This window comes from Drosophila biarmipes, chromosome 3R (genome assembly GCF_025231255.1).
Source record: "Drosophila biarmipes strain raj3 chromosome 3R, RU_DBia_V1.1, whole genome shotgun sequence".
Classification (NCBI taxonomy): Eukaryota; Metazoa; Arthropoda; class Insecta; order Diptera; family Drosophilidae; genus Drosophila; species Drosophila biarmipes.
In genome coordinates, this window is record NC_066616.1 from 23,783,768 (window position 1) to 23,806,135 (window position 22,368).

The 22,368-nt window shown below is 48.9% G+C and overlaps 5 protein-coding genes, 1 long non-coding RNA gene and 1 other non-coding gene across 8 annotated transcripts; 4 read left to right on the forward strand and 3 right to left on the reverse strand.

Moving 5' to 3' along the window:
- The first annotated feature begins 48 nt into the window (after positions 1 to 48).
- LOC108026289 (glutamyl-tRNA(Gln) amidotransferase subunit B, mitochondrial) lies at positions 49 to 2,221 on the forward strand. Its single transcript, XM_017097155.3, has 8 exons — positions 49 to 186; positions 239 to 383; positions 441 to 554; positions 609 to 924; positions 980 to 1,404; positions 1,466 to 1,602; positions 1,664 to 1,787; positions 1,851 to 2,221. Exons 1-8 carry the CDS (start codon positions 125 to 127, stop codon positions 2,076 to 2,078), a joined length of 1,551 nt encoding a protein of 516 aa, XP_016952644.1. The 5' UTR covers positions 49 to 124; the 3' UTR covers positions 2,079 to 2,221.
- A 137-nt stretch (positions 2,222 to 2,358) lies between these two features.
- Positions 2,359 to 17,645, reverse strand: LOC108026288 (rootletin). 2 transcript variants are annotated; one of them, XM_050888452.1, is made up of 10 exons: positions 17,630 to 17,645; positions 9,582 to 10,064; positions 7,977 to 9,266; positions 7,293 to 7,444; positions 5,858 to 7,234; positions 5,629 to 5,804; positions 3,585 to 5,572; positions 2,965 to 3,393; positions 2,728 to 2,903; positions 2,359 to 2,670 (listed from the first exon to the last, which is right to left on the reverse strand). In XM_050888452.1, exons 2-10 carry the CDS (start codon positions 10,062 to 10,064, stop codon positions 2,607 to 2,609), a joined length of 6,135 nt encoding a protein of 2,044 aa, XP_050744409.1. In that variant the 5' UTR covers positions 17,630 to 17,645; the 3' UTR covers positions 2,359 to 2,606. The 2 variants fall into 2 exon arrangements, with proteins under 2 accessions (XP_050744409.1, XP_016952643.1); XM_017097154.3 differs by lacking the exon at positions 17,630 to 17,645 and adding an exon at positions 11,646 to 12,043.
- LOC122817772 (uncharacterized) lies at positions 7,326 to 7,904 on the forward strand. The gene is made up of 2 exons (XR_006367346.2): positions 7,326 to 7,453; positions 7,517 to 7,904. It is a non-coding gene; the product is annotated as an uncharacterized LOC122817772 (long non-coding RNA).
- Positions 14,865 to 17,086, forward strand: LOC108026435 (uncharacterized). Its single transcript, XM_017097372.3, has one exon. The coding sequence runs from the start codon at positions 15,096 to 15,098 to the stop codon at positions 16,737 to 16,739; it is 1,644 nt and encodes a 547-aa protein (XP_016952861.1). The 5' UTR covers positions 14,865 to 15,095; the 3' UTR covers positions 16,740 to 17,086.
- A 447-nt stretch (positions 17,646 to 18,092) lies between the features above and the next one.
- Trnal-uaa (transfer RNA leucine (anticodon UAA)) lies at positions 18,093 to 18,176 on the reverse strand. The gene has a single exon. It is a non-coding gene; the product is annotated as a tRNA-Leu (tRNA).
- Positions 18,177 to 18,855: 679 nt separating this feature from the next.
- LOC108026398 (RING finger and transmembrane domain-containing protein 2) lies at positions 18,856 to 21,530 on the forward strand. Its single transcript, XM_017097321.3, has 3 exons — positions 18,856 to 20,533; positions 20,918 to 21,133; positions 21,191 to 21,530. The coding sequence occupies exons 1-3, from the start codon at positions 18,923 to 18,925 to the stop codon at positions 21,422 to 21,424; spliced, it is 2,061 nt and encodes a 686-aa protein (XP_016952810.1). The 5' UTR covers positions 18,856 to 18,922; the 3' UTR covers positions 21,425 to 21,530.
- LOC108026399 (ADP-ribosylation factor-like protein 6-interacting protein 4) lies at positions 21,452 to 22,169 on the reverse strand. The gene is made up of 2 exons (XM_017097322.3): positions 21,896 to 22,169; positions 21,452 to 21,806 (listed from the first exon to the last, which is right to left on the reverse strand). The coding sequence occupies exons 1-2, from the start codon at positions 22,098 to 22,100 to the stop codon at positions 21,565 to 21,567; spliced, it is 447 nt and encodes a 148-aa protein (XP_016952811.1). The 5' UTR covers positions 22,101 to 22,169; the 3' UTR covers positions 21,452 to 21,564.
- Between the last annotated feature and the right edge of the window lie 199 nt (positions 22,170 to 22,368).

Here is a 22,368-nt window from a genome sequence, read left to right on the forward strand (position 1 = left end):
CAAGTTCTGGCAACGCCGTCGCCGAACGTCCGGCAGCCCTGGCCGCAACCAAAACAACATCAGCTGTTTTGGCGCAACTTTCTTGCGCCACCGGCTAGAGTAATTCTATAATTATTGTAATACAATGTATTACACAATAATAAGAGGACTCGCCACGCAGCCCAAGTTGGCCAACGTTCCCAAGCGGTAATTAAGTTAAATATACTATATAGATTTGATTCAAACTAGGGTTTCTTAGGAAATGGAAAAGCGTTGTGGGTTTGGAGGTGCACGCACAGATTGCCAGTGCATCTAAGCTTTTCTCCGGCAGTGGCACTGCCTTTGGAGCACCACTGAACTCCTCCGTGGCCTACTTTGATGCCTCCATACCGGGCACGTTGCCGGTGAGAATGGAAAATACCAGTTAAAATGAGTTCCCTACCTTGAATGCCTGTTTCCAGGTGCTCAACCGAAAATGTGTGGAATCCGGCATCAAGACATCACTGGCCCTGGGCTGTCGGGTGAATGAGGTGTCCATGTTCGATCGCAAGCATTACTTCTATGCAGATTTGCCAGTAATATGACCCATCATATCTTGTAACATTATTGTAAACACCTTTCTTACCCAGAATGGCTACCAGATCACTCAGCAGCGGGCTGCCCTGGCCAATGATGGTAAAATGACTTTCCCAGTCATAACACCGGGGAAAAAGGTATACTACAAGACGGCTAAACTATTGCAGTTGCAATTGGAACAGGACAGTGGAAAATCCCTGCACGACGATTATCTTAAAAGAAGCTTAGTCGATCTCAACCGCGCTGGTCTGCCCCTGATGGAGTTGGTTTTCGCCCCAGATCTGGAAACTGGTGAAGAGGCAGCCTCGCTGGTCAAGGAACTAATGCTCATACTTAGGCGTCTTCAGACCTGCAGCTGTAAAATGGAAGGTAATTTGATATACAACTATTTTCATCTACAAAGTTACTTTTTTTTGTTCCTTAGAGGGAGCCCTGCGTGTGGATGCCAACATATCCATTCACCAAGAAGGTTACCCCTTCGGTGTACGCACTGAAGTCAAAAATATAGGCTCGGTTCGCAGCATTTCACAAGCAATTACTTATGAAATAAACAGACAATTGGAAACTGTGGCCAATGGTGGAGTCATCACAAATGAGACTCGCAACTGGGATGCAGAAAACCGGCGAACAGTGGCCATGCGCGACAAGGAGGTGCTGCAGGATTACAGATTCATGCCGGAGCCGAATCTACCACCTCTTCATGTCAACCTCAGGCCGGGCTCAAAGTCAACAGAGGAACTGCTTTCTGTGGCAGCGTTGAGCGAGGAAATTCCCGAGTTACCAGAGGACACCAGGCAACGTTTGATGGAGCAGTACAACCTTAATGCGGAAACTGCCATAATTTTAGTGGTGGGTACCCATATTATTAGTGAATTTAGCTTTCAATAACACGAAACCTATTTTATTCCAGAATGAACCCATTCTGCTGGATTATTTTACGAGCATCAGCCGCAGTTTACCAGAATTGCCAAAGAAAGTGATATACAACTTTCTTATCAACGATTTGCTGACCTACTGCAATAAATTAAACTTGGATGTGGAAGATTGGTACTATACTTCGATTCAATGTATTTGAGGCATTATGTAATTCATGTTTTTCTTCATGTAGCTCCATTAAAGCTGATGATTTAAAGGATATATTACTGAGTCTGCACACTGAGCAGATTAACCTTCAGGCAGCACGACAACTTATTGAACTACTCCACAAGAACCCCGAAACCGAATGTAGTGAGGTAAGTATCTTCAAAATACATAACTTTAGAACTACTTACTATAATATATATTTTTCATCCTAGCTAATTAAACTACACAACCTGCAGCAGATCTGCAGCCCAGAAGAGATTGAGAACCTCTGCCAGCAGGCAATTAATAACCAGGCCAAGGCAGTGCAGCAATACCAAAAAGGAAAGGCCAAAGCCTTGTTCGCCATCGTGGGCGAAGTGGCCAAGCTGTCGTCCCAAAAGGCCAACATGAAGTTGGTAGTTCAGTGCCTCGAAAAAATGCTTAAACCCACCAAGAAGTAAGAGCTTAGATCGGTAGTTGTGTTCATTAGAAGTGTGTTTCTCTTGTATATATATTTTATAAAACATGCAGTCGTCGAACCGCAGTGTATATAGGTTTAGATACGCTAAGGATTAAATATAGTTGCTTTGTTTCGTGCTGACTAGATCGGTGTTCTGGCCAATATGTAAATGCAAATGATGTAAATTGTCGTGTTAGATATGGTTCGGTGTTCTCCCTCGCTCAGGGAGAATCGGAACTCGTGACCCTTTAATGCATAGTTATTTGTGTGGAGATGTATGGATGGCATCATCATCGCTACCGGATGCCCGAATGCGACTGGATGGAACGCACTATATTCGATTGTCTAACAGAGCAGACAATGAACAGCTAGAATTGTACTAAGGCAAACGAGTTGAAATGCACGCGATGATTAACTCAGATGCGGCTGGAGCAGTCCAGGAAGCCTTTTCTAAATAAATGCAAATGGCAGTGAGCGTTACGTCTTCTTGGCGGGATAAAGTTTAACCAAAACTCAACTTCACATCGCTCTAGTCGCGATCGTAGTCCCGGCAGGACGAAGGAGGCAGGCTCATTGAAACGGCCGAATCGAGGCTAGAAAAAGGTATATGTTATATGATTTATTACAATATTTAACCATATATAACTTACCGTCTGCTCTCGCTTTCCAGGAGGTGAGCATCCACCGGGTGCTGGGACACGTTGCGTAGAGAATCTCCAAGGGTGCTTCTCAAGTGCTGCATTTCCCGATTCGCCTTGGAGCTGCGTAGAATATACTGCTGTCGTCGTTTGGCTTCCTGAGCCAACTGCTCGCGAAGCATGGATATCTGAGGGATAGGATTTACTTAATATTCTTCAAATACATCATTATATTGTAAGACCACCCACCTGGTTCTCCAGGCGCAGAACTTGCTGCCTGTGCGACTGTTCCCTGGCGTCGAGCAGCTTCTCGGCGTGCATCTGGGCACTGCGATAGCGATCCCCGTCCAAGCCATCAGCGCACTTGGCGCTATCGTTCATCCGCGCCTTGCATCGCGCCAACTCTGACTCCTTCTCCGCCAGTAGCGTCTCCAGGCGACGCACCTTGAGACGCAGATCGCGGGTCTCCTGCTCGATCACACTATGATCCAATCCACAGTTGAAGGAGCCTCCTCCTCCAGTTCCGGCATTTCCTCTGCCCTCATCGTAGCGATTGGAATCAAACTCCCCGGAATCATTAGCCCCACCGTAATAGGAGTTGGACTTTTCTGCCCGATCGTAGGCGTTTCCGCCGGAGAACTTGCTCTTCCGGTCGCACTCCAACTGCTTGACTTTGTCCTAAGGATGTACAGGTATTTACAAAAATTAAATATCAAAAAACTTGAAGCAATGTAAATTGCGAAGAAAGTATTATATAGAGCACAGGCAACACTGCGTATACTTAATTTTTCATAGTAATACAATACCTAAATCATACGCACTGTTGGCTACAGATTGAAATTTGTTGTTGTTAAAATTTGTTTACCCACCTGTAGGGTCTGCAGTTTACTGCGCAGTTCCGACTTCTCCCGCTGGGAAGACTTTAGCTGCCTGCTAAGCTCCTCCTCGCCATTGCCACCTCCATTGCCATTGGTCAACCCCTTGTCGCCGCCGCTTTCTTGGTTCCACTTGGCAATGCGGAGCTGGGACTCCAGAGCCGAGCGCTGAACCTCCAGATCGGTGACTTGCTCCTGCAGGCGCTGATTCCCATCCAGTTGGGCCTGCTGGCTGCGACGCAGCTCGTTGAGATTGGTCTGTGCGCTGTCCAAGCGCTCGGTGAGAATGCGCTTCTCGTTCTCGGCGGTCTGCAGGGACTTCTGGACCAGCTTCAGCTTGTCCTCGTTGGCCTGCGAGCAGTGGCCCTGCTCGGAGAGCTCTTTCTGAAGCGTCTTTAGCTCGCCCCTCAGCTGGGTTTCGGTTACAGCGGACTTTTGGAGGCGTTCCTTCAGCTGATCCACGGTGGACTTGAGGGCTGTGCAACGATCCTCCAGTTGCGTCATAGCACGATTTTGGTTCTCCAGGCGTTCGGCCATCTGACGGATGCTGCAGTCCTTCTCCTGCAGGGCCATCTGCAACCGGGTGAGATCGCCCTCCATGGCCACCCGCTGGAGATCCAGTTTGCTGGCCCTGCCCTCCACCTTGGCCAGTTCCTCCTGCAGCTGACGCTTCTCGTTGTCCAGCTTGGCGCACTGCTGTCTGCTCTTCTCCAGGCGCTCCTCGTTCTGGCCATTCTCCTCAGATGTGGCGGCCAGTTGCATCTCCGTTTGTGCCAACCGTTCCCTCAACATCTGGCACTCATCGTTGCGGTGCTTGAGCTTCTTCTCCAGTGCCTGGATGGCGGAGATCTTCATCTTGCGATCCGTCTCCAGGTTGCTCTTCTCCTCCTGAAGATTCCTCAGCATGGCCTGCAGCTTACCCAGCTTGGCATCGCATTTCAGTTGCTGCTCGGCGGCATCTTGGAGCTGCTTCTTGGCTGCTCCCAGCTGGGATTTGTAGTCATCCTTCTCGCGCTCCAACTGGGCCACTTGGTGCATCAGATTGCGGACACCCTTCCGCACCAGATCCGGATCCACATCGATGGGTCCATCAGGGCACTGTGAAGTGCTCCTGTTGTCGTAATCGCCGCAACTGCGTGATGGACTGAATCTCCTCGAGGGACTGAGCAAGCGATGAGAGAGATTCACACTGCCATCCACTTGGATGCCGGCAATCCTGCGCAGCGTATGGACGACGGAGGAGAGCTTCTGCTCGGTGTCCCGCTTGTGCAGCTCCACGCAGGATAACTGCTCATCCAGGGCTCGAATACGACCTTCAGCCCCTCCCAAGCGAGCCTTCAACTCCTGGATTTGCTGGGTGGCATCAGCCAGGCAGACCTCCAAGTTGTGCTTCTGATCCTCCAGTCGCTTCTCTCTGCCACGACCCTCCTCCAGGCGCTGGGCCAACTCCTGCTCCCTGGCATGGAAGCGGTGCTCCTCCTGGTTGTTCTGACACCGAGCCCTGCCCAATTCCTGGCGAGTGGCGCACAGATTGGCCTCCAAGTCGGACAACTGCTTCTTAATCTGGCAAAGCTCCTGCTGGGCCCGCTCCTTAAGCTCCACTTCGGCCACCAGCTTGCACTGCAGCTCCTTGCCACCCTCGTCCTTCTGGGCAAACTCCACTTGGGCCTTCTGCAGCTGCGCCTTGGTGGCATTCAGATCCTGGGTGGTTTTCGTAAAGTGATTTTCCGTCTCCTTCAGGATGGTACTTAATCTGGTGCGTTCGTTCTCCAGCGAGTTCTTTGTGTCCTCCAGATTGCTAATCTTCTGAAGAGCCTCCTCGATGGCACGTGCCTGTTCCCGCTTGGCGCTCTCCACGCGCTTCACATGGTCGCGCAGCTCCTTGTTGCTGCCGGAATACTTGTCCCGCTCGATGTTGCTGTCCGCCAGTTGTCGGCGACAGTCGGTGAGCTCCTTGCGCAGACTGTCAATGAATCCTTCGCCTGGAGCAGGGATTGTTAAGGATATTCTGGAGAGAATCTGGTGCATTTAAACTTACCCTCTTTGGTCTTTCGCAGTGCATCCTGCAGCTCATTGTTGGTACTCTCCATTTTGTCCTCCTTTAGACGAATCTCCATCTTCAGCTCCTCGCTCACACGACACAGGGTATCGCGCTCCTCACGAATACTATTCAACTGCAACTCCTGCTTGCGGATGCACTCCTCCAGCTTAATCCTATGGGAGAAAAAATGTAATCCCAGGCTAGAAGATACTAAAATACCACTCACTTGTGCTCCTCCTCCTTGGTGCGCATGTGCACCATCTCGTCCTTGAGCTGGGCGATCGCCGCCCGTTGCTTTTCATCCCGAGCATTGGCCTCGCGTCTGCTGCGATCGAGGGACTCCTGTTCTGTCTTGAGATCCCGGGACACGGCCTCCAACCGCTCGGCCACCGCCTGCTTGTCCCGGTGGGCAATCAACAGGGCCTGCTGCTTCTCGCTCTCCGCTCGGATCAGTGCCTCCTCGTGCTGCTGGACAAGACTCTCCAGATGGGCCTGCAGGGTGGCCAATCGCTCCTGCAACTTTTCGATCTCATCATCCTTCGCCGTTTGCAGGGCTTGCAGAGCCTGCTGCATTCGCTTTTCCAGGGCATTCCTTAACTGGAGGATTTCCTCACCATGTCGTTTGGCCGCATCCTCGGCACAAGCTTGAAGATTGGCTATCTTCTGGTTGAAATCACTCTCGGCAGCTCGGGCAGCATTGAGCAACTGCGTCTTGGTCTCCTGGGCCTTGCGCTGGCACTGCTCCAGATCCTTCTGCAGACGTGCCACATGGTTCTTTAGGGACTCCTCGCGCACCAAAGCCTCCTGCAGATCCCGTTCCAACTGGCTGCGGCGCTCCTCGGTGGCCTCCAGTGAGGTATTCGTGTCGAAGAGCACCGATTCCAGGGACTCCTTTTCCGAGCGCAGAGCAGCCAGAAGTTCGTTCAAGCGATGCGTGTCCTTCTCATGCAAATCGATGACCACCTGCTTCTCCTCCACATCCTTCACCATCTCCTCCAGATTTCTGTTGAGGCGACTATTGGTCTCGGTGGTCTGTTCCAAGCGCTGGCGAGTCCGCATCAGCTCCTCATTCAAGGCCTCCTTCTTTCGACACATGGCCGTCAGCTGGTTGTGGATATCACCGCGATCCCTGGTGACACAGGCCAAGTCCTGCAGGATCTTCTCCTTCTCCAGCTGCAGGCACTTGAGCTTCTCGCCGGCGGACAGGTTGTCCGTCTCCAGTTCGAGTCGCGCCTTGTCCAGCACCGCCAGTTCCTTCTTGAGCTCGCCAATTTCATTGGACTGATCGGCGGTCTGAATGCGGAGCTTCTTGCGCTCCTCCTGCGTCTCCTGGAGGCAGTTCTGAACCGACTTCAGCTCATCGCTGGTGGAGCAACTGTTGTTCGATAGCTTCTCGTGCTTCTCCTGCAGATCACACTTCTCCAGCAGCAGCTTGTCCAGGTCGTACTCCAAATCGGACTTTTGTTTTTCCAGAAGATTGATCAGGTTATCCGACTCGATGCGCTGCTGCTCCAGAAGATCGCGGTTCAGGCTCACCCGGTTGAGCTCCTCGCGAAGGGAGATGGTCTCCTCCCGCAGCCGACTGCTGCGGTCTTCCTCGGATCTGTTGGGATGTTAAGGGTCTTACTGGGTACTTTTGAATGGGTTATTTTAACTTTTACCTCAAATTCAACTCGGTTATGTTTTTGTCCTTTAGAATGCGTTGGATTTCCAGCTCGACGGCCTTCTTGTCCTCCTCCATGGAATCGATGCGCTTCTGTAGTTTTCCACAGTTCAGCTGGAGCTTCTCATAGTCACCGCTCAGATTCTCAAACTAAAGAAAGTAATATATATTTCATTGATTTATTCCCCATTTCGTAATATTGAACGCCATTGTTTTATAAAGCTTTATATTCCCAACCCATTTGGAGATACGAGATCCCGGTGCTGATGCCCTTAGCCCCTTGCAAATGCAATCTTCGCCGCCATAATTTGTAACTCATCGCAGACATGGCTCTTCACCCCGGATTTGAGTTGGGATCACCATAAGTATAGTACAAAATCTACGGCGTAATCAGACTCAGACAGAGACTAATCGAGTTATCACCGAACCGCCCCCAATGTGCCTTGACATCCACACTTGGAAAAAAACCAGACGCTTTAATCTTTCACAAAGAGTTTCCATAAAATATTCCCAGACCCAGAATTCCATGAGATAGTTATATATTACATTCTTTTTACGATTAACTATTTTAAGGGGTAAAAAGTACTAACTATAAAATACTTTATCAGGACTTCCCTTCTATAGCTAAAATCAGTGGTCAACAGCCGCCGCTCTGCCCGCACACACACAGTATACAACTCACCGCACTATTGATATCGGCTCTGCCCATCTCGGACTGCTGCTTCTGGCTGCGGACATCGTCCAGGCCGCGCTGCAGACTCTCCCGCTCCTGCAGCAGCTCCGACAGCTTGGAGTTGCTGCTGTCCAGCTTCTCGGTGAGCTGCTGCATCTTGGTGGTGAGCAGCTGCTTGGTTCCCTCGCTAGTCTCCAACTGGGCCTTGGTGGTGCGCAGGGTTTCGCTGGTATTCTGGAACTTGACCTGCATGTCGTGGAGGGCCAGCTGGTACTTGTGGAGTGCCGCCTGGACGGCTGAGATGGTGCCCTCGGCGAAGGCCTGGGAGGCGCGTGTTGAGTTCCGGCGCGGGGATTTCCCGCCACCAGTGGTGCTGCCCGCGCCACCGCCTCCCCCGGCACCACCCGCCACGGAGGCGGCGTCACGCGTCAGGTGCATGTGCTGCATGACCCCGCCGGTGACCTCGGCGTCTGCCTCGCGATCCGCGATCTCGGCATCTTGAACGACGGCCTGCGCAATTTCGCGCATGGAATTATTGAGTCGCTCGATCTCGTCGCTATAGCGACTGGCCAGAGCAGCCTGCGACTCCGCCTGGGCACAGCGATCCTCCAGCTTCTTCAGCTGATTCATCAGCTCCAGCAGTCGCTGATCGCGCTCCATGATCTCGTGGCGGGCACTCTCGTATTGCACTTTCAGGGTGGCCAACTGGTTCTGGAGCTCATCGTTGCTGCGTTGGGATTGCCGCAGTTCCTCATCGGCCGCCCGTTTGGCCTGCTGGTGGGCAAAGGCCACCGTGGCATTGGAGCCGCTGATGTCCTTGCCCACACAGTTGATCTCCTGACCCATCTTGGCCACCTCCGCCTTCATGGCCGTCTGCATTTCCTTGAAGGATCGCTTGACGGCCACCACCTCGCGCCACATCTTCAGCAGGCGGTTGTGCTCGCTGTTGTAGTAGTCCTTGAAGGCCTGCTCCTCCTCCTTGAACTCGTCCTCCTTGATCAGCAGCTCATCCCGCAGGCCGGCCCAGTCGTTGGTCAGCTTCTGCAGGTCGTTGGTCAGCGCCTCGTTGGTGCGATTCGACTCCTCCAGCTGCTGCCGGAGGGCACTGTTCTGGGCCAGGATCTGCTCGCAGCGCTGGTGCTCCTCCTCCAGTTTGCGGCACAGATCAGCTGCTCCACCGCCTCCTCCGGTGACCAGGACATCGTCGTGCACGTAGTCGCGACTGCAGCTGGGCGGCGGCGAGTCCAGCGAGGAGCTGCAGGGCAAACTGCTCTGGCCCAGGGTCAGGGAAGTGGAGCACTAAAGGAGAAGGTACCATTGGAGAAGACTTATATTAAGAGAAGCTTTGTTATTCATATTTATTTATTTTCAAATGTTTACCCTTGGCAACTTTATATATTCAATTTTAATGATTATTGCAATCTCATTAGCCTATGAACCCCAAAATTGATTTAATGGAAATACATTTTATAGATTAAATTTAACAAAAAACGTATTACTCATACGCAACGTTGCCGTTTTCTATGGAAAATGTTTATTTAAGTATAACATTTTTTAGGTATACTCTATGTAAATCTATTTCAAATGAATTATGAACTAATTTTCCGTACTTACCAGCACCTGACTGGAGGTCGGACCCGTGGTCAACTTGGGTACCGTTCCCGCCGTGGGCTTGATGGTCTCGTGCATGCGGTCCTCGAGGTCGCTGCACCGCTGGCGATACTGCTGGATCTTCGACTGCAGCCGGCTGACCAGGTTGGCCTGGTTGTGCTGCGCCTGCTTGTAGGTGTCCAGGCGGCGGCGATAGCTGTGCGACTCGTCGGCCAGCCGCTGGCGCAGCTCCTGGTTCTGACGCAGCAGGGCCGAGGGATCTCCCCCGCCGCCCGCTCCGCCAGGCGGCCCCGGGCTCATCATCCTGGGCGTAAGGGCGCCGGCGGCGGTCACGGAGGCGGCACTGGCCGAGGGGTCACGCCCACGCTGACTGCGCGAGAAGGGCAGCCGGGCGGCGGTGGCCGGTGGGTGGGCTGGTCCCGGCGCCTGAAGGTCGACGGCCGATGGGCAGGGCGTTTGCTTGAAGTTATCGCGATACGCCTGCATCTGTGGGAGGAGTTGGAGGGAGAAAGGGGTGAGTTCGGTTCGATTCGATGCCTCTGATGAAGTTTCTGTGTTGCGGTTGGCATTGCGTGCAACAGCCAGAAATCGCAGAATAGTTTGGAATAAGAACTTTGTGATACCCTCTAATTAAAAAAAAAGATTGCTGACTTCAAAGAAGTTGTTCTTCTATGCCTTTAAGTATTATCCACAATCAGTAACAGGTGAACTAATTTATTTAAATATTTATATAATATAAATCATGTTTTAAAATACCGAAAATTTTTATTTTACTTTTGAAAAAACTTTCCTATATATATTTTGTTTCTCTTAAAATGTAAGCTTTAATAAGCTCTATGGTACATCCCTATAGTGGAACCACCCCTTCCGCCAAATAAGAAAGGGTACAGACCTTTTGAGGCGGAAACTTTCTGGCCAAAAGTTTGGCGCCTCGCCTACGCTCCAGAGCGACTCGATAAGTTAGTCCAAATTGATTTATTAACTTGTTCCGGGCCTGGAGTCAGTCGTCATGACAGCTGCGCCGAGGTGATGTTCCCTCGCAAATAAACAAGCCCAGCGCCCCCCGTTTCATTATCGTCCCACAGCAAGGATCCAAGGATCCCGGCCGGAAAGGAAGGATTTCTTTGCGCTTCGTCCATACTTTCGAATGATATTTTCCGGGGGCCCACTTGAGGAAATTGTTTTCGGGCCCCGGACGACACGCATTGCACAGTCTGTCACCAGGACAGCAAGTGTTTGTGTTTACCACCCCCATGCTCCCGAACTCCTCCCCCAAAGTCATAATAATTTCCTTGTCCTCGTATTTATTTTAATAAACAACATTTCCGCCGCTGTTGAAACTTCCTTTGACACGAATGCGTCTTCTAATTTTGAGCTCCTTATGCTAGCCACCCCAAGAACCCATCCACCCAATCCCTCCCAGCCCCCATTGCCAGTTGTGTTTGTGCAAACCATAAAAATATAATAGTAATATCCTTGATAGTGCGACTATGATTTGGCATGCAATCTGCTCCTGGTCGCTGGTACTTTCTATTTTAGTTCCTGATTTACTATCACCGAGGGCTCCGTCGAATGGAGGTCGTAATTCTTGTTTATGGCGGCAGTAGGGGGACTTGGTAGATAAAATCGAGTATCAATCATTGGGTAAACTAAGCTTAAGAAGAAAAATCATTTGTAAAGGTTCCAAAAAAACGATATATGTATCTTTTGATCGAAAGATTATAAAAGGACTAACTTCCCATATCGAAAATTTTAAATTAAAAGTATAATGATAATTAATATTGCTTCTATTAAAAACGTATTTTGTTAACATTTTAAGGAAATCTTTAGGAATTTGTATTTTTTTAAATGTATTATAAGTTCCCAAATTTAAAGAAACTAAAATAAATACCGGGGGAACAACTAAAACCAACTATGGCTAAAACTTTACTATAGAAATTATCATAGAAACTTAGCATAAAAGTGTTTTTTTGAAAGACTAAAATATTTTAAATGAACGTTGTTTAAAATATGTAGTAAAATTTAAGTAGTTTCTAATTATAAATATGCATCTTTACCAGAACTTACTTCGCACTGGCAATAAATATAGCTGGTATATCCCACTTGAATCCCTTAGCTGGGTTTTCGGGCACTTTCCTTTGCTTCACTTTATTTTCTCGTCCAAATTAAGACCGCGCACTAGACACTGTTGTTAACTGATTGAGCTCCAATTGAATACTCATCAGGTTATCACGGAATCCCGGGCTCGAGGCCTCCTAGCGTGTCCTGCCTGGTGGCAATTGACACAAATTTGCGGAATGCGGAAGTACTAACGCAACTAACGCTGCGCGGTAGGGAAAGTTAATCAGGGTATCCGGAACGGAGAGGGCGGAGGGCCTAACCAACTGGCAATCCTTCCTAGGAATCGAACTGTCTGGGCCCGCGGAACTAAGCCAACTGAGCGCCCAGCCAACTTTTCGCAAGGAGGAAGAAAGGATTCCCTTTTCGAACTAACCGCCATTAGGGTCTGCTCCGTCTGGGCACCGCCACTTCCTCTGGGGCGGAATAAGCATTGAATTAACAAATTCCTGGTTACCAGCGGCAACCACAATTGATTACGGAACGAGGAGCTCACAATTATGTTTGGCGTGCGAGCGAGCAACAAATGCAAATCGTGTCTCGAAGCATACTCCGAATGCGGTCGGTCAAATCGGGCGGTATCGATGGGGTATAGCCGCTGAGGACTTCCACACCCGGTGGTGGTGGGTGGCTTCCCCCTGGTCACAAGCTGCATGCCCAATTGCTTTTAATAAGTCAACTAGCGGGCAATAAATTGAGAAGGCTCAGGAGACTCCGTCGATGCGATTAACCCTTTTCTTGATTTATTTGCGGTGAATACAAATGGGGTTCTAGGAATGGTATAGAGGTCCTTTGGATACGGTTATTATGCTAAACATTTGAGAGACTAACATAAGACTAGGCTCTAACTACTAAAGAAAAACTAAAATTGTTGTAAAATATATCAAATACTTAAAAAATAGTTCAGTTCCCAAAAAATATAAGATACAATAAGATCATTTAAAAAATATTTAATATGGTAACAAGATAAAGATTGTACTACCTTAATATTCTTAATAATCTTAAGTCGTAGAAAATATATTCACTCATAAAATAAACTAGAAGTAGTTAACCTTATGATAAAACCATTTTGGTTTTTTTTAACATTATTAAGGGAACACCTCATAGACTCCTAAGCTTTACTCGATTTGGGGAAATTATTCCTCATCTTACCAAGATGTTCCATTGAACACCCATCCTTCTCATCGACTTTGCAAATCTGTGCAAATCTTGCTTGCATTATCTACAGCCACGTAATGCCCCGATCGCAGGCAAATGTCAAAATGTTTCCTGGCACAGGTTGTATTCGATTCCACTGCGATGGCGGACTCCCGGGTTATCGCCACCGTTCAGATCAGGGAACTGCATACTCATGCAGCCCACAAGCCAGATGAATAAATAGTCGGCACATAGGTGAGGCAGCTATTTCCATGGCTCAACGACTGCGAAAAAAATGCCAGAAAAAAGTCCGAGCGCTTGATTTAAATATATTCAAAGTGAAACGGCCTTATCAGGCGCCGTTCTGAACCTGAAAAGCGACCTTGGGGCGATACCAAAGTGCCAGGTACGCAGAATCGCTTCTGCCATATTGTTTCTATTACTTCCATCCGACTCGTGTGCAGATGTGGAAACAGAAGTCGGAATCGCGACAACTATGTGTGCTGAGTAGACTCTCAAAGTCCGAAGATTGGTTATGCATTCGGCAGTAAGGTGTTTGTTTGCTTCACTTTCGGTTTCCAGTCGCAATCGCCGCCCGATGCCATAACATCTATACTGTGTGTAGGTGTGAGATTATTTCCAAGCATAGGTTTGCCTGTCGCGTCTCTTCTTGGAGCCCCTATCGGGGTTCAGAGTGGCGCTCCTTATCAGCAGAAATGGGATTGAATACCTTGCGGGTGTGTGAGTGTGCCGGGCCAAAGTCCCATTGGCCAGAGATCTGGATCTGCCAGCGGACCTGCATTGCAGTGCGCACGGAGCTATCCGTACGAAGCTGTAGAGATCTTGGGTTCGGTGGAAGATTTCCCCGATGCTCCGCCTGCTCTCTTGGCAACGGGCGCCACTCGGTTGGAACCTTCAATCTTTGGCGATGATTTATACCCACCGCCAAAGATCACCGACGAACGGAGGAGCGCGTTCACACACACCGTGCGGCTGATCATCCACATTGTTCTACTGATACACTGAGAGATTTCATCATCATATTGCATCAGCGAATTTCCACAATCTCAGGAACCCACTTATCTTGATTTGCTATAGTATAACATGAAATCTTTGCAAACCAATGGGTTTGATTGAATCATAAATATTATTTCATTGAGTATGAAACAGATCTTTCATCAAACCATAGTACAATGCTTAGCTGGAGATTAGGTACATTTTTAAGTGCCCAAAACGTCATCGTATTACATCAGCGATTCTTTAATCTCAGACTCTTTAAAAAGCTATCAATTTTACTGTATCATATAAATAATTCAGTTCAACATGATTCAGATCTTTTAGCATACCTTCGTACAATCCTTCACTGAAGATTCGGTACATTTTAAGGTACGCAAATCATTATCATATTAAATGAGCGATTCTATAATCTCAGGAACCCTACTTTGATTTGCTAATTTATAACATTAAATCTTCAAGAACCTATCAATTTTACTAAATCATAAGTACCATTTAATTGAATATGATGCAGATATTTTAATAAACCTTAGTACACTGAAGATTCGGTACATTTTACGTACCTAAAACAGATTTCCAGTACCCCTTATATATCAAGTATAGTAAATCACATTATATTAAAAATATTTATTTATTATTATCTTTTGTAGGTACTTTTTAATAACACTTTGTGCAAAAATCCCTGCCTGGCAACTAGAAAATTATGTCTGATAAGCCCACCAGCATAGAAAATAAGCACTGACCTACCGGAACGGAGTGCCAGTCATCGAATGAAAGGTCACTACTTGGAAATATGTCTGTACTTTAAACTCTAAGGTTTCGTAGTGTCTGCACCTGATAGGGCTATAAATAAGTTCTTGAAGAAACACTGTCGCCAAAGTCTATTTCCAGTGGCCATAAAAGTAGTGCAATTAACTAATCAGTAGTGCGATAAAGCCCTATTAGAGCTAATCGCAGGGGCACATATCAGGAATAACTCGTGAAGTTTTCTAGCAGTGCACAGGCATAGGTATAGGCTGGGATTCGAGTGCGGATCCCAATCGATGGACATGTGTCTCTGGGCTGGGTTATCAACGCTGGTCGCGACTGCATCCCCTAGGTTTAAAGTATAGCTCCTATTTAAAACGCGCTTTAGTCACAGTTCGGATTTTGCCAGCAGCAGCACGGCAGCGATAATCGGAACACGGAATACGGAGATAATATAGCATTCACATACGGAATTCGCGACGCGAGTGAGAGCGAGTGAAGATGTCCCAGACCCTGGACGACCTGCTGTTGCGCCAGGAGCACGCCAGGCAACTGCGCCAGGCCTCGCGCTCCAAGTTCCGGCGCATCAACTCGCTGGACCTGATCCCCGAGCATCCCAGCCAGTCGGAGGAGGAGGAGGACAAGGATGCCCAGACGCCGCATAAGCATTTCGTCACCCTGAGACGCCAGCGAACTGCGGACGGCAGCCTGCTGAGGAGCCAGTTCCAGACACAGACGCCCCCACAGCCCAATATGGGCACACGAGTCCTGCTCTTCGGGCCGCAGTTGCTGATGCGACTGGTCCTGACCATCCTGAGATACGTGCTCTACATACCGCTCTCCATTGCGGCGCCCAGCTTTTGGCTGTCGGCCGTGCTCTGGATCTTCTGGAAACTGCTGCGGGTGCCCATTGCCCTGGTCAAGTGGCTGCTCAGCGGCGAGGAGGAACTGGGTGCAGTGCAGCGGCAGAAGACCATTCTCCTGAGTTGCGGCAGCACCATACAAACGCTCCACTTGGCCAGGAACTTCTATGGATCCGGCGCCCGAGTGGTGGTCTTTGAGTTCGAGGGACTTTTCGGCCTGGCCAGGTTCTCCACGGCGGTGGACAAGTTCTATGTGGTGCCCAGGCCCACGGCCAGTAACCCGGATCAGTACATCGCCGCCCTGTGTCACATAGTGAAGAAGGAGCGACCCTCGGTCTATATACCCGTGTGCGCCACCAGTCCGGCCTACTACGATTCCCTGGCCCGCCCGCATCTGGAGGTCCTGGGCTGCGCCAGCTTTATACCCGGCGTGCAGGAGACCCTCCAGCTGGACGACTGCCTGCAGCTCTTCCAGCGATGCGAGCAGCAACAGATGGCTCTGCCGGCTCATGTGGTCCTCACAGCGCCCAGGCAGCTGCAGCAGATCTACGAGAGTGGCTTTGTGGGCAGCTATCGCAACATCCTGATGGCCGCCGGCATGCAGGGCGTTCTGGAGCGGCACAAGTACATATTGCCCAATAGGAGGGCCGAGTTGAAGCTCAACCAGCACGAGATCAGCGAGCGGCAGCCCTGGCTGGTGGTGCGAGACCAGCCGGGCTACCATCACTACGTGACCTGCACCACCGTCAAGGACTCGCGGGTGGTGGCCAATGTAAGTTGTCGGGTGGAGCATCACACCAAGAACCTCATACCAGTGCCGCGGGACGACGAGGCCCAGATAGAGCTGTGGCTGCGCGCCTTCTTCGCCAAGGTGCGCTTCCAGAGGCCCATCAATGGACACATAAGCTTCCGGCTGGTCAAGAGCCCCGCCCATGGGGGTCAGTTCGTGCCCCTGGGCACACGACTGGGCGTGGCCCTGCCCTACATATGCCACAATAGGTCACATGCCCAGCTGCTGTGCCGGGCGATGAAGTGCATCCACAGGCGCGGGCTGCCGGAGGACGAGCTGCCCAACTGGAGCTGGTCGGCGCTGGAGCGGAGCACCTCGACCACGGCGCTGGACAAGCGGGAGGCGCTCTTCGCCTACTGGGATCCCCTGCCCTATTGTGCCTACTATCACTTCCAGCTGCCGCTCGAGAACGTGAAGCTGTTTTTGCAGCGTAGGAATCGCAGCACGACGACCAAAAGTTTATCGCCCCGCATCACGGTGCCGGTTCATTGAACGGAGGATCTGGAGCTGGAGCCACTGCATCAGCAGCGCAGAATCAGCATCTCAGATTTCAGATTTCAGCTTTCAGCAGCGGCATCAGGCGTTCCGCCAGCGAGAGAGATTACACAGACTGATCAATAATGGAATATATAGAAATCTATATAGCATATACTTTGCATTCTATACTATTTCTTTTTTTTTGTTTACGCCAATGGGGTTCAACATCCATCTAAGAAGATTAGGCACGTTAAAAAACATGTACCGCACACGCACACACACACACACCACATGCACATGCACATGCACTATACTATACCATACTATACTAAACTGTATAATAAATAATATTTATATTTTAATTGCCGATTTGACTTCATTTATTGCATTTGTGCGGGTTTTGTTTTTCTTTTCTTTGTTTTGGGTTTCAAAAACGCAATAGATTGATGGCAGACTATTTTTGGGATATGATATTGAAGTAATATTAATATTTCATCACAAAAATAAGTGACCAACGGAGCACTTCTGTGTTTTGGGTTCCGAAAATGATATAGAGGTTTACATTTCGGATATGATATTATAAACCATATTTTTTTAGGGTTGTTCCTTGAACTGTCATAATCATATTAGATCTTAAAAAAGAGTGATGGTACTTATTTTAACAACCTTTTTAATTTCCTATACTTCACTTATAGTTTTTTTCACTTTTATACTCGTATTAGTTTTTAATATTCTTAGATATATTTATAGGATATTGCTTCCCTTTATTGTATGTTATTATATTTTATGGTTTTATTTTCTTTACCCATTTAATTTGGAACAATATTTAGTTGCATCTGGCTGAATTTTATACGTGTTAGTCACCTTCCAGTTGTTCTTTGTTTACATGGACAAACTCAACTGACCTGACGGGCTGCAAGGGCTTGTCCTTGGTCCTTCAGTGGTTCCTGGACTGGTTAAGGGGTGGTTTTGGCCACGTTTCCTCGTCCTGAACCCGGCTGGTTGTTGTGGACGCCTCGGGTTGCCGGGCAACGGCTTTGGGTCAGCTTAATTGCGGTTGGTCAGCGGTAACTGAGCCATTTCCATTATCCTTATCAATGGGCCTGCGGAGTGCACATATGAGGGTGGACAACACTGCACCGCAAGGAAAAGGAAGAAATTTGAAAGTTATTTGCATAATTTATGGGGTAGAAAGGCGTCATTCTTTCTCACTCAAGCGCAACAATGAGAACTTGGCTATCGCCAATTAAATTATTTTAAATTGGTTATATAGGCATAAATATATAGGAAATTAATATAAAGATTAATATAAAAATTAAATACAATATAATGCAATTAAAAAAAAAAACAAATAAAAAAAATCTCCATTGCCAGGTGTGGGGTTCGAACCCACGCTCTCTCACGAGAACCAGAGCTTAAATCTGGCGCCTTAGACCGCTCGGCCAACCTGGCTGACAAAATGTTCTGTCCAAAGTTGCATAAATGCAAACTATAGCATTGTTATCCCTGCTAAAAATATTTTTTTATTTTGTTATAAAAAGTTGTTAATTAAAATAAAATAATGAGAATTATATGTAACATAAAATCCACAATGGTGCGCAGGACTGTGGTGACACATTTTCGACTAGAAACGTAAAAAAAACTAATTAATAATTAATTTATGTGCAATAGATAATATGGACCCCCTTTCTTAGAAACCTGTTTACGCCTATGGTAAAATTATATTTAAAATAGTAACTGAAATGGCTTAAACAAATCCACATTCCACACAAGTTCCACCCCAAAGTGTGACCGTATGCGAGTAGGGTAACTATATAATAAAATAATTTTCTTAAGGTATGTTTAATATGTATGTAAATTCTGTTGTATTTTGAACTTAAACACATTTTTAAACAAAATCTAAGCTTATTTTAATTAGGAAACTTCTTTTAACTTCGAAATCAATTGATTTATACTTGAGTAAAGTTTGTTTATTTGTGTAGGACAGCGTAATCTTCAGCTGTTAGTAGAATTAGATGTTTAAATTGGGAATATAAGGTTCTTAATTTAAAAATATATATTTACCGCGCGTCGTTGGTGGGCGACACTTTAGTGTGACCAGCCGGCGACGGGTGCAAAATGCAAGAACTTTGGGGAGACGTTTCGGGGTTCTGAGTGAAAAAAGGCCAGCTCCAATCAATGGTGATTGGATTGGAACAATGAACAACAGCCCCAAGGATCCCTATCGCGGTGGAGGAGGAGGTGGCGCTGGCCCTCAGGACGGCGGTGGCCACCAGGATGGCGGGGCATCGGCGGGCGTGTCCATCAGCATCGAGAGTGACGACAATGACTCGACCACGGCGGAGCACGACTACCTGCTGCCCGCCTCCTCATACTCGGTGACCTCTAGAGGTGGCGTCGGCGGCGGAGGAGGATCAGGAGCAAGTGGTGTCTCCGGGGGATCGGCCAACACCAGCATCAACCTGGACCACAGCTTCGTTCCCACGGCGAGGAGCAGCAGCCTGAGCGGCGGCAATGCCCGCCACACCAACATCCTGTCGACCTTTTTGGCGCGACAGCGATCCTACACACCGGCCAGTAATAGTAGCTCCCCGGTGCGGGTGACCTCACAGATGAACCGACGACTACAGCAGTCCCGCAGCATGGGCGCCAACAGCCTGGAGGAGCCGTCGAGCGCCGGAGCAGCCGGTGGGCCAGGAGCATCGCCCGGAACTGCGGCTGGAGTACGGCAAATGGGCTTCTGGAGTGTCAATCTCAACGATGTCTTCTCCCTGTCCACGGCTCCCTCCACGGAGGCACTGCGCTCCTTCATTACACATTCCAACTTCAGATATCCAGCTGCTGCTGCTGCTGCTACGTCATCCTCAGCAGCTGCAGCTCAGCCAGCCGCCAACCCCGTAGACAACTCGCACATACTGCTCAGCCAGCAGCAGAACTCGCTGCCGGAGCCCGTCAGTCCCCTGCGGTTCAGCCGCGGTGGCGGAGCAAGTGGGCCCAGTGATGCTGTCGCCATGGGCAGGAGCATCTCCCTGCGCGAGGGAGAGATGCGGCACAATCACAGCCTGACCGGAGGACGGCGCAATGCTAGCGTCATAGGACTAAACAGCAATCCAATACCCTTCGAAGAGCACGAACCGAATGATAGCCTGGATCTGGGCGATGGCGATGGCAACGGGGAGAACGGCGGCGGAGCAGGAGGAGGAGCAGGCAATCCCCAAGAGCCCCCAGATAATCCACCAGACGAACACCTCATCTCGGATGACATGGTGGTGCAGATCCTCAGCCATTTTGTACGCTATCTGCCGCTGATCTTCATACTGTTCATCAAGTTCATACACGATCACCTGCTGGGCATTGTGGATCTGCTGGTGCTGCAGACGGTGATGTACAATGTGAACCGATCGGTGCGCAGCCAGGTGGCCCGGCTGGCCCAGAAGAACTACGCAGTGATGGCGCGGGATGCTTGCCTTATTGCCGTGGTGGTCGCAGTGCGTCTGTTCCTGGCCACCGCGCGACCGGATCCCTTCGGTCTCATAGTGCCGCCGCCCAAGAATTACTTTAACGTGGAGCTCTTGCCTTATCAAACGAGCTCCGAGGGAGACAAACAGTTTTCGCCCAATCCCACAACGTTATCGGAGACCCTTAAGGGCTCCATTTCCAAGGACACGTACGATGCCCTCAAGGTGATACCCCTGGGCATGCTGCTGTACTACATAGCTGTGAGCGATCTCATTATCAAGCTGCTGACAATGCTGGTTAAAATATTCATTACCATGCTGCCGCACCATTTGATGAGACTCAAAGTGCGGGTGAGTAATGCTTTACTAGAGGGATCAATTCCCGATAAAAACACGAACTAAATGTTAGTATTGGAATGGCATTCAAAGATATTAATGCACTTGGAAAAAGTTGCAGATTAAGGCTAATCCTGAGTTATGACTAGGTTTCATTTAATTCTTATGAAATTCATTGATCGTGAAACATTTCTTATCATTACTTATCTGCTTATAGAAGCAAACCCAAATCTCATGAATATGGAAAGCTTACTCGCTGCTTTAATAAGGGGGAAATCCCGAAGCACGTTTAAGATTTTAAATAAGACAGCCCTGAGTCACTCGATGCCTACGTGTGCATCTATTATTTATAACCTCATTACTCCAATCTCCAATAATATTTTTGTTTACGCTTCCCAGGCTCGTCTCTATGTGCTGGTGGAGTATACTTCCCAGTTCTATCGGGCGATGACACCCATTACCCAGTGGTTCCTGTTTCTGTACGAGTCCTATTCGGGTCTGGAGGTGGTGTCCGGAGGACTGTTCTCCGCCCTCTACCTGGGTGCCAAGATTTTCGAGCTGGTGGAGCGCGGCAAGTCGCTGAAGAAAGCGATTGTGACCTTCAGGAAAAATATTGTAAGTGTATTTCAATAAAAACAAAAGTTCTTCATTGTTAAAATCCCCTTCTTCAAGGACTCTGAGCGACCGCCGACCAAGGACGAGCTGGATGCCGCGGGCGCCCTGTGTCCAATCTGCCACGACGCCTTCAACACACCCATTGTGCTGGAGTGCGGCCACATCTTCTGTGATGAGTGCGTCCAGACCTGGTTCAAGCGCGAGCAGACCTGCCCGATGTGCAGGGCGAAGGTCAGCGATGATCCCGCCTGGCAGGACGGCAGCACTACCTTCTTCCATCAGTTGTACTAGCTGCGCCACCAAAGAAATTTCCACGGATTTCGCGTGTACATATAGTCGCTAGCTAGCCCTTTGTTTAATTAAACTGACAGTTATTAATTATTACTACAAGACATAATTGGGATAGAGTATTATTGCTTTTTGGTAATCAGCTATTTGCGTCGCCTGGCGGCGTCCAGGGATCTGGCCTCGTAGAACTCGCCGTCGCCGCGGGTGGCCTTCTTGTTGATCTCCTGGTGGCGCTCCTTGGTCACAATCTCCTCCAGCACCTCGCTGTCGCCCTTGATGATGCGCACGCGTCCCGTGACCGGATCCACCTCCCTGCGGATCTGGCTCTGGCGTCGCTGGTACTCCTCCGGAGTCTCCGGTGCATGGGATTTGCTGTTCATCAGTGCTTGAGTTTTGGGGTGGCAGAGTGGGCAGGGTGTTCAGCAAACCACAAACTGTATAGTTAAATAAATGCACAGGGGTGCTCTTACGGACCTATTGGTATGGCAAAGTCCTCCTCCTCCTCCTCCTGCGCCTCCTGGTTACCATTTTCGGGTTGCTTCTGTGGTGGCGGAGTTGGCGGAGGGGATTCCTCCTTTTTCCGGCTGTGCTTCTTTGATTTCCTCGACTTGTGCTTCTCCTTGTGCTCCTTGCGCTTTTCCTTGTGCTTTTTCTTCGATTTTTTCTCACTTTTGCCCATTTTTTAGCGGCTTGCAAGCGAACGTAAACAAACCGATTTTTGGAGAGTGACAGCAAAATGTCGATAAGTGCATACCCTGGGAATTTAAGCTTTGGGGTGGTTATCTCAAGATGAGTGTGTGACACTTGTTATTAAATATTTATATTTTTGCCTACTAAAAAATCTTATTATTTTCCAATTAAGTTGTGAGAATTTATTGAAACAAAAATAGTTTCTGTAATGGCTCGAAAAGAACAACAAAGTGATAAACCCTCTCACCTAGGGTATG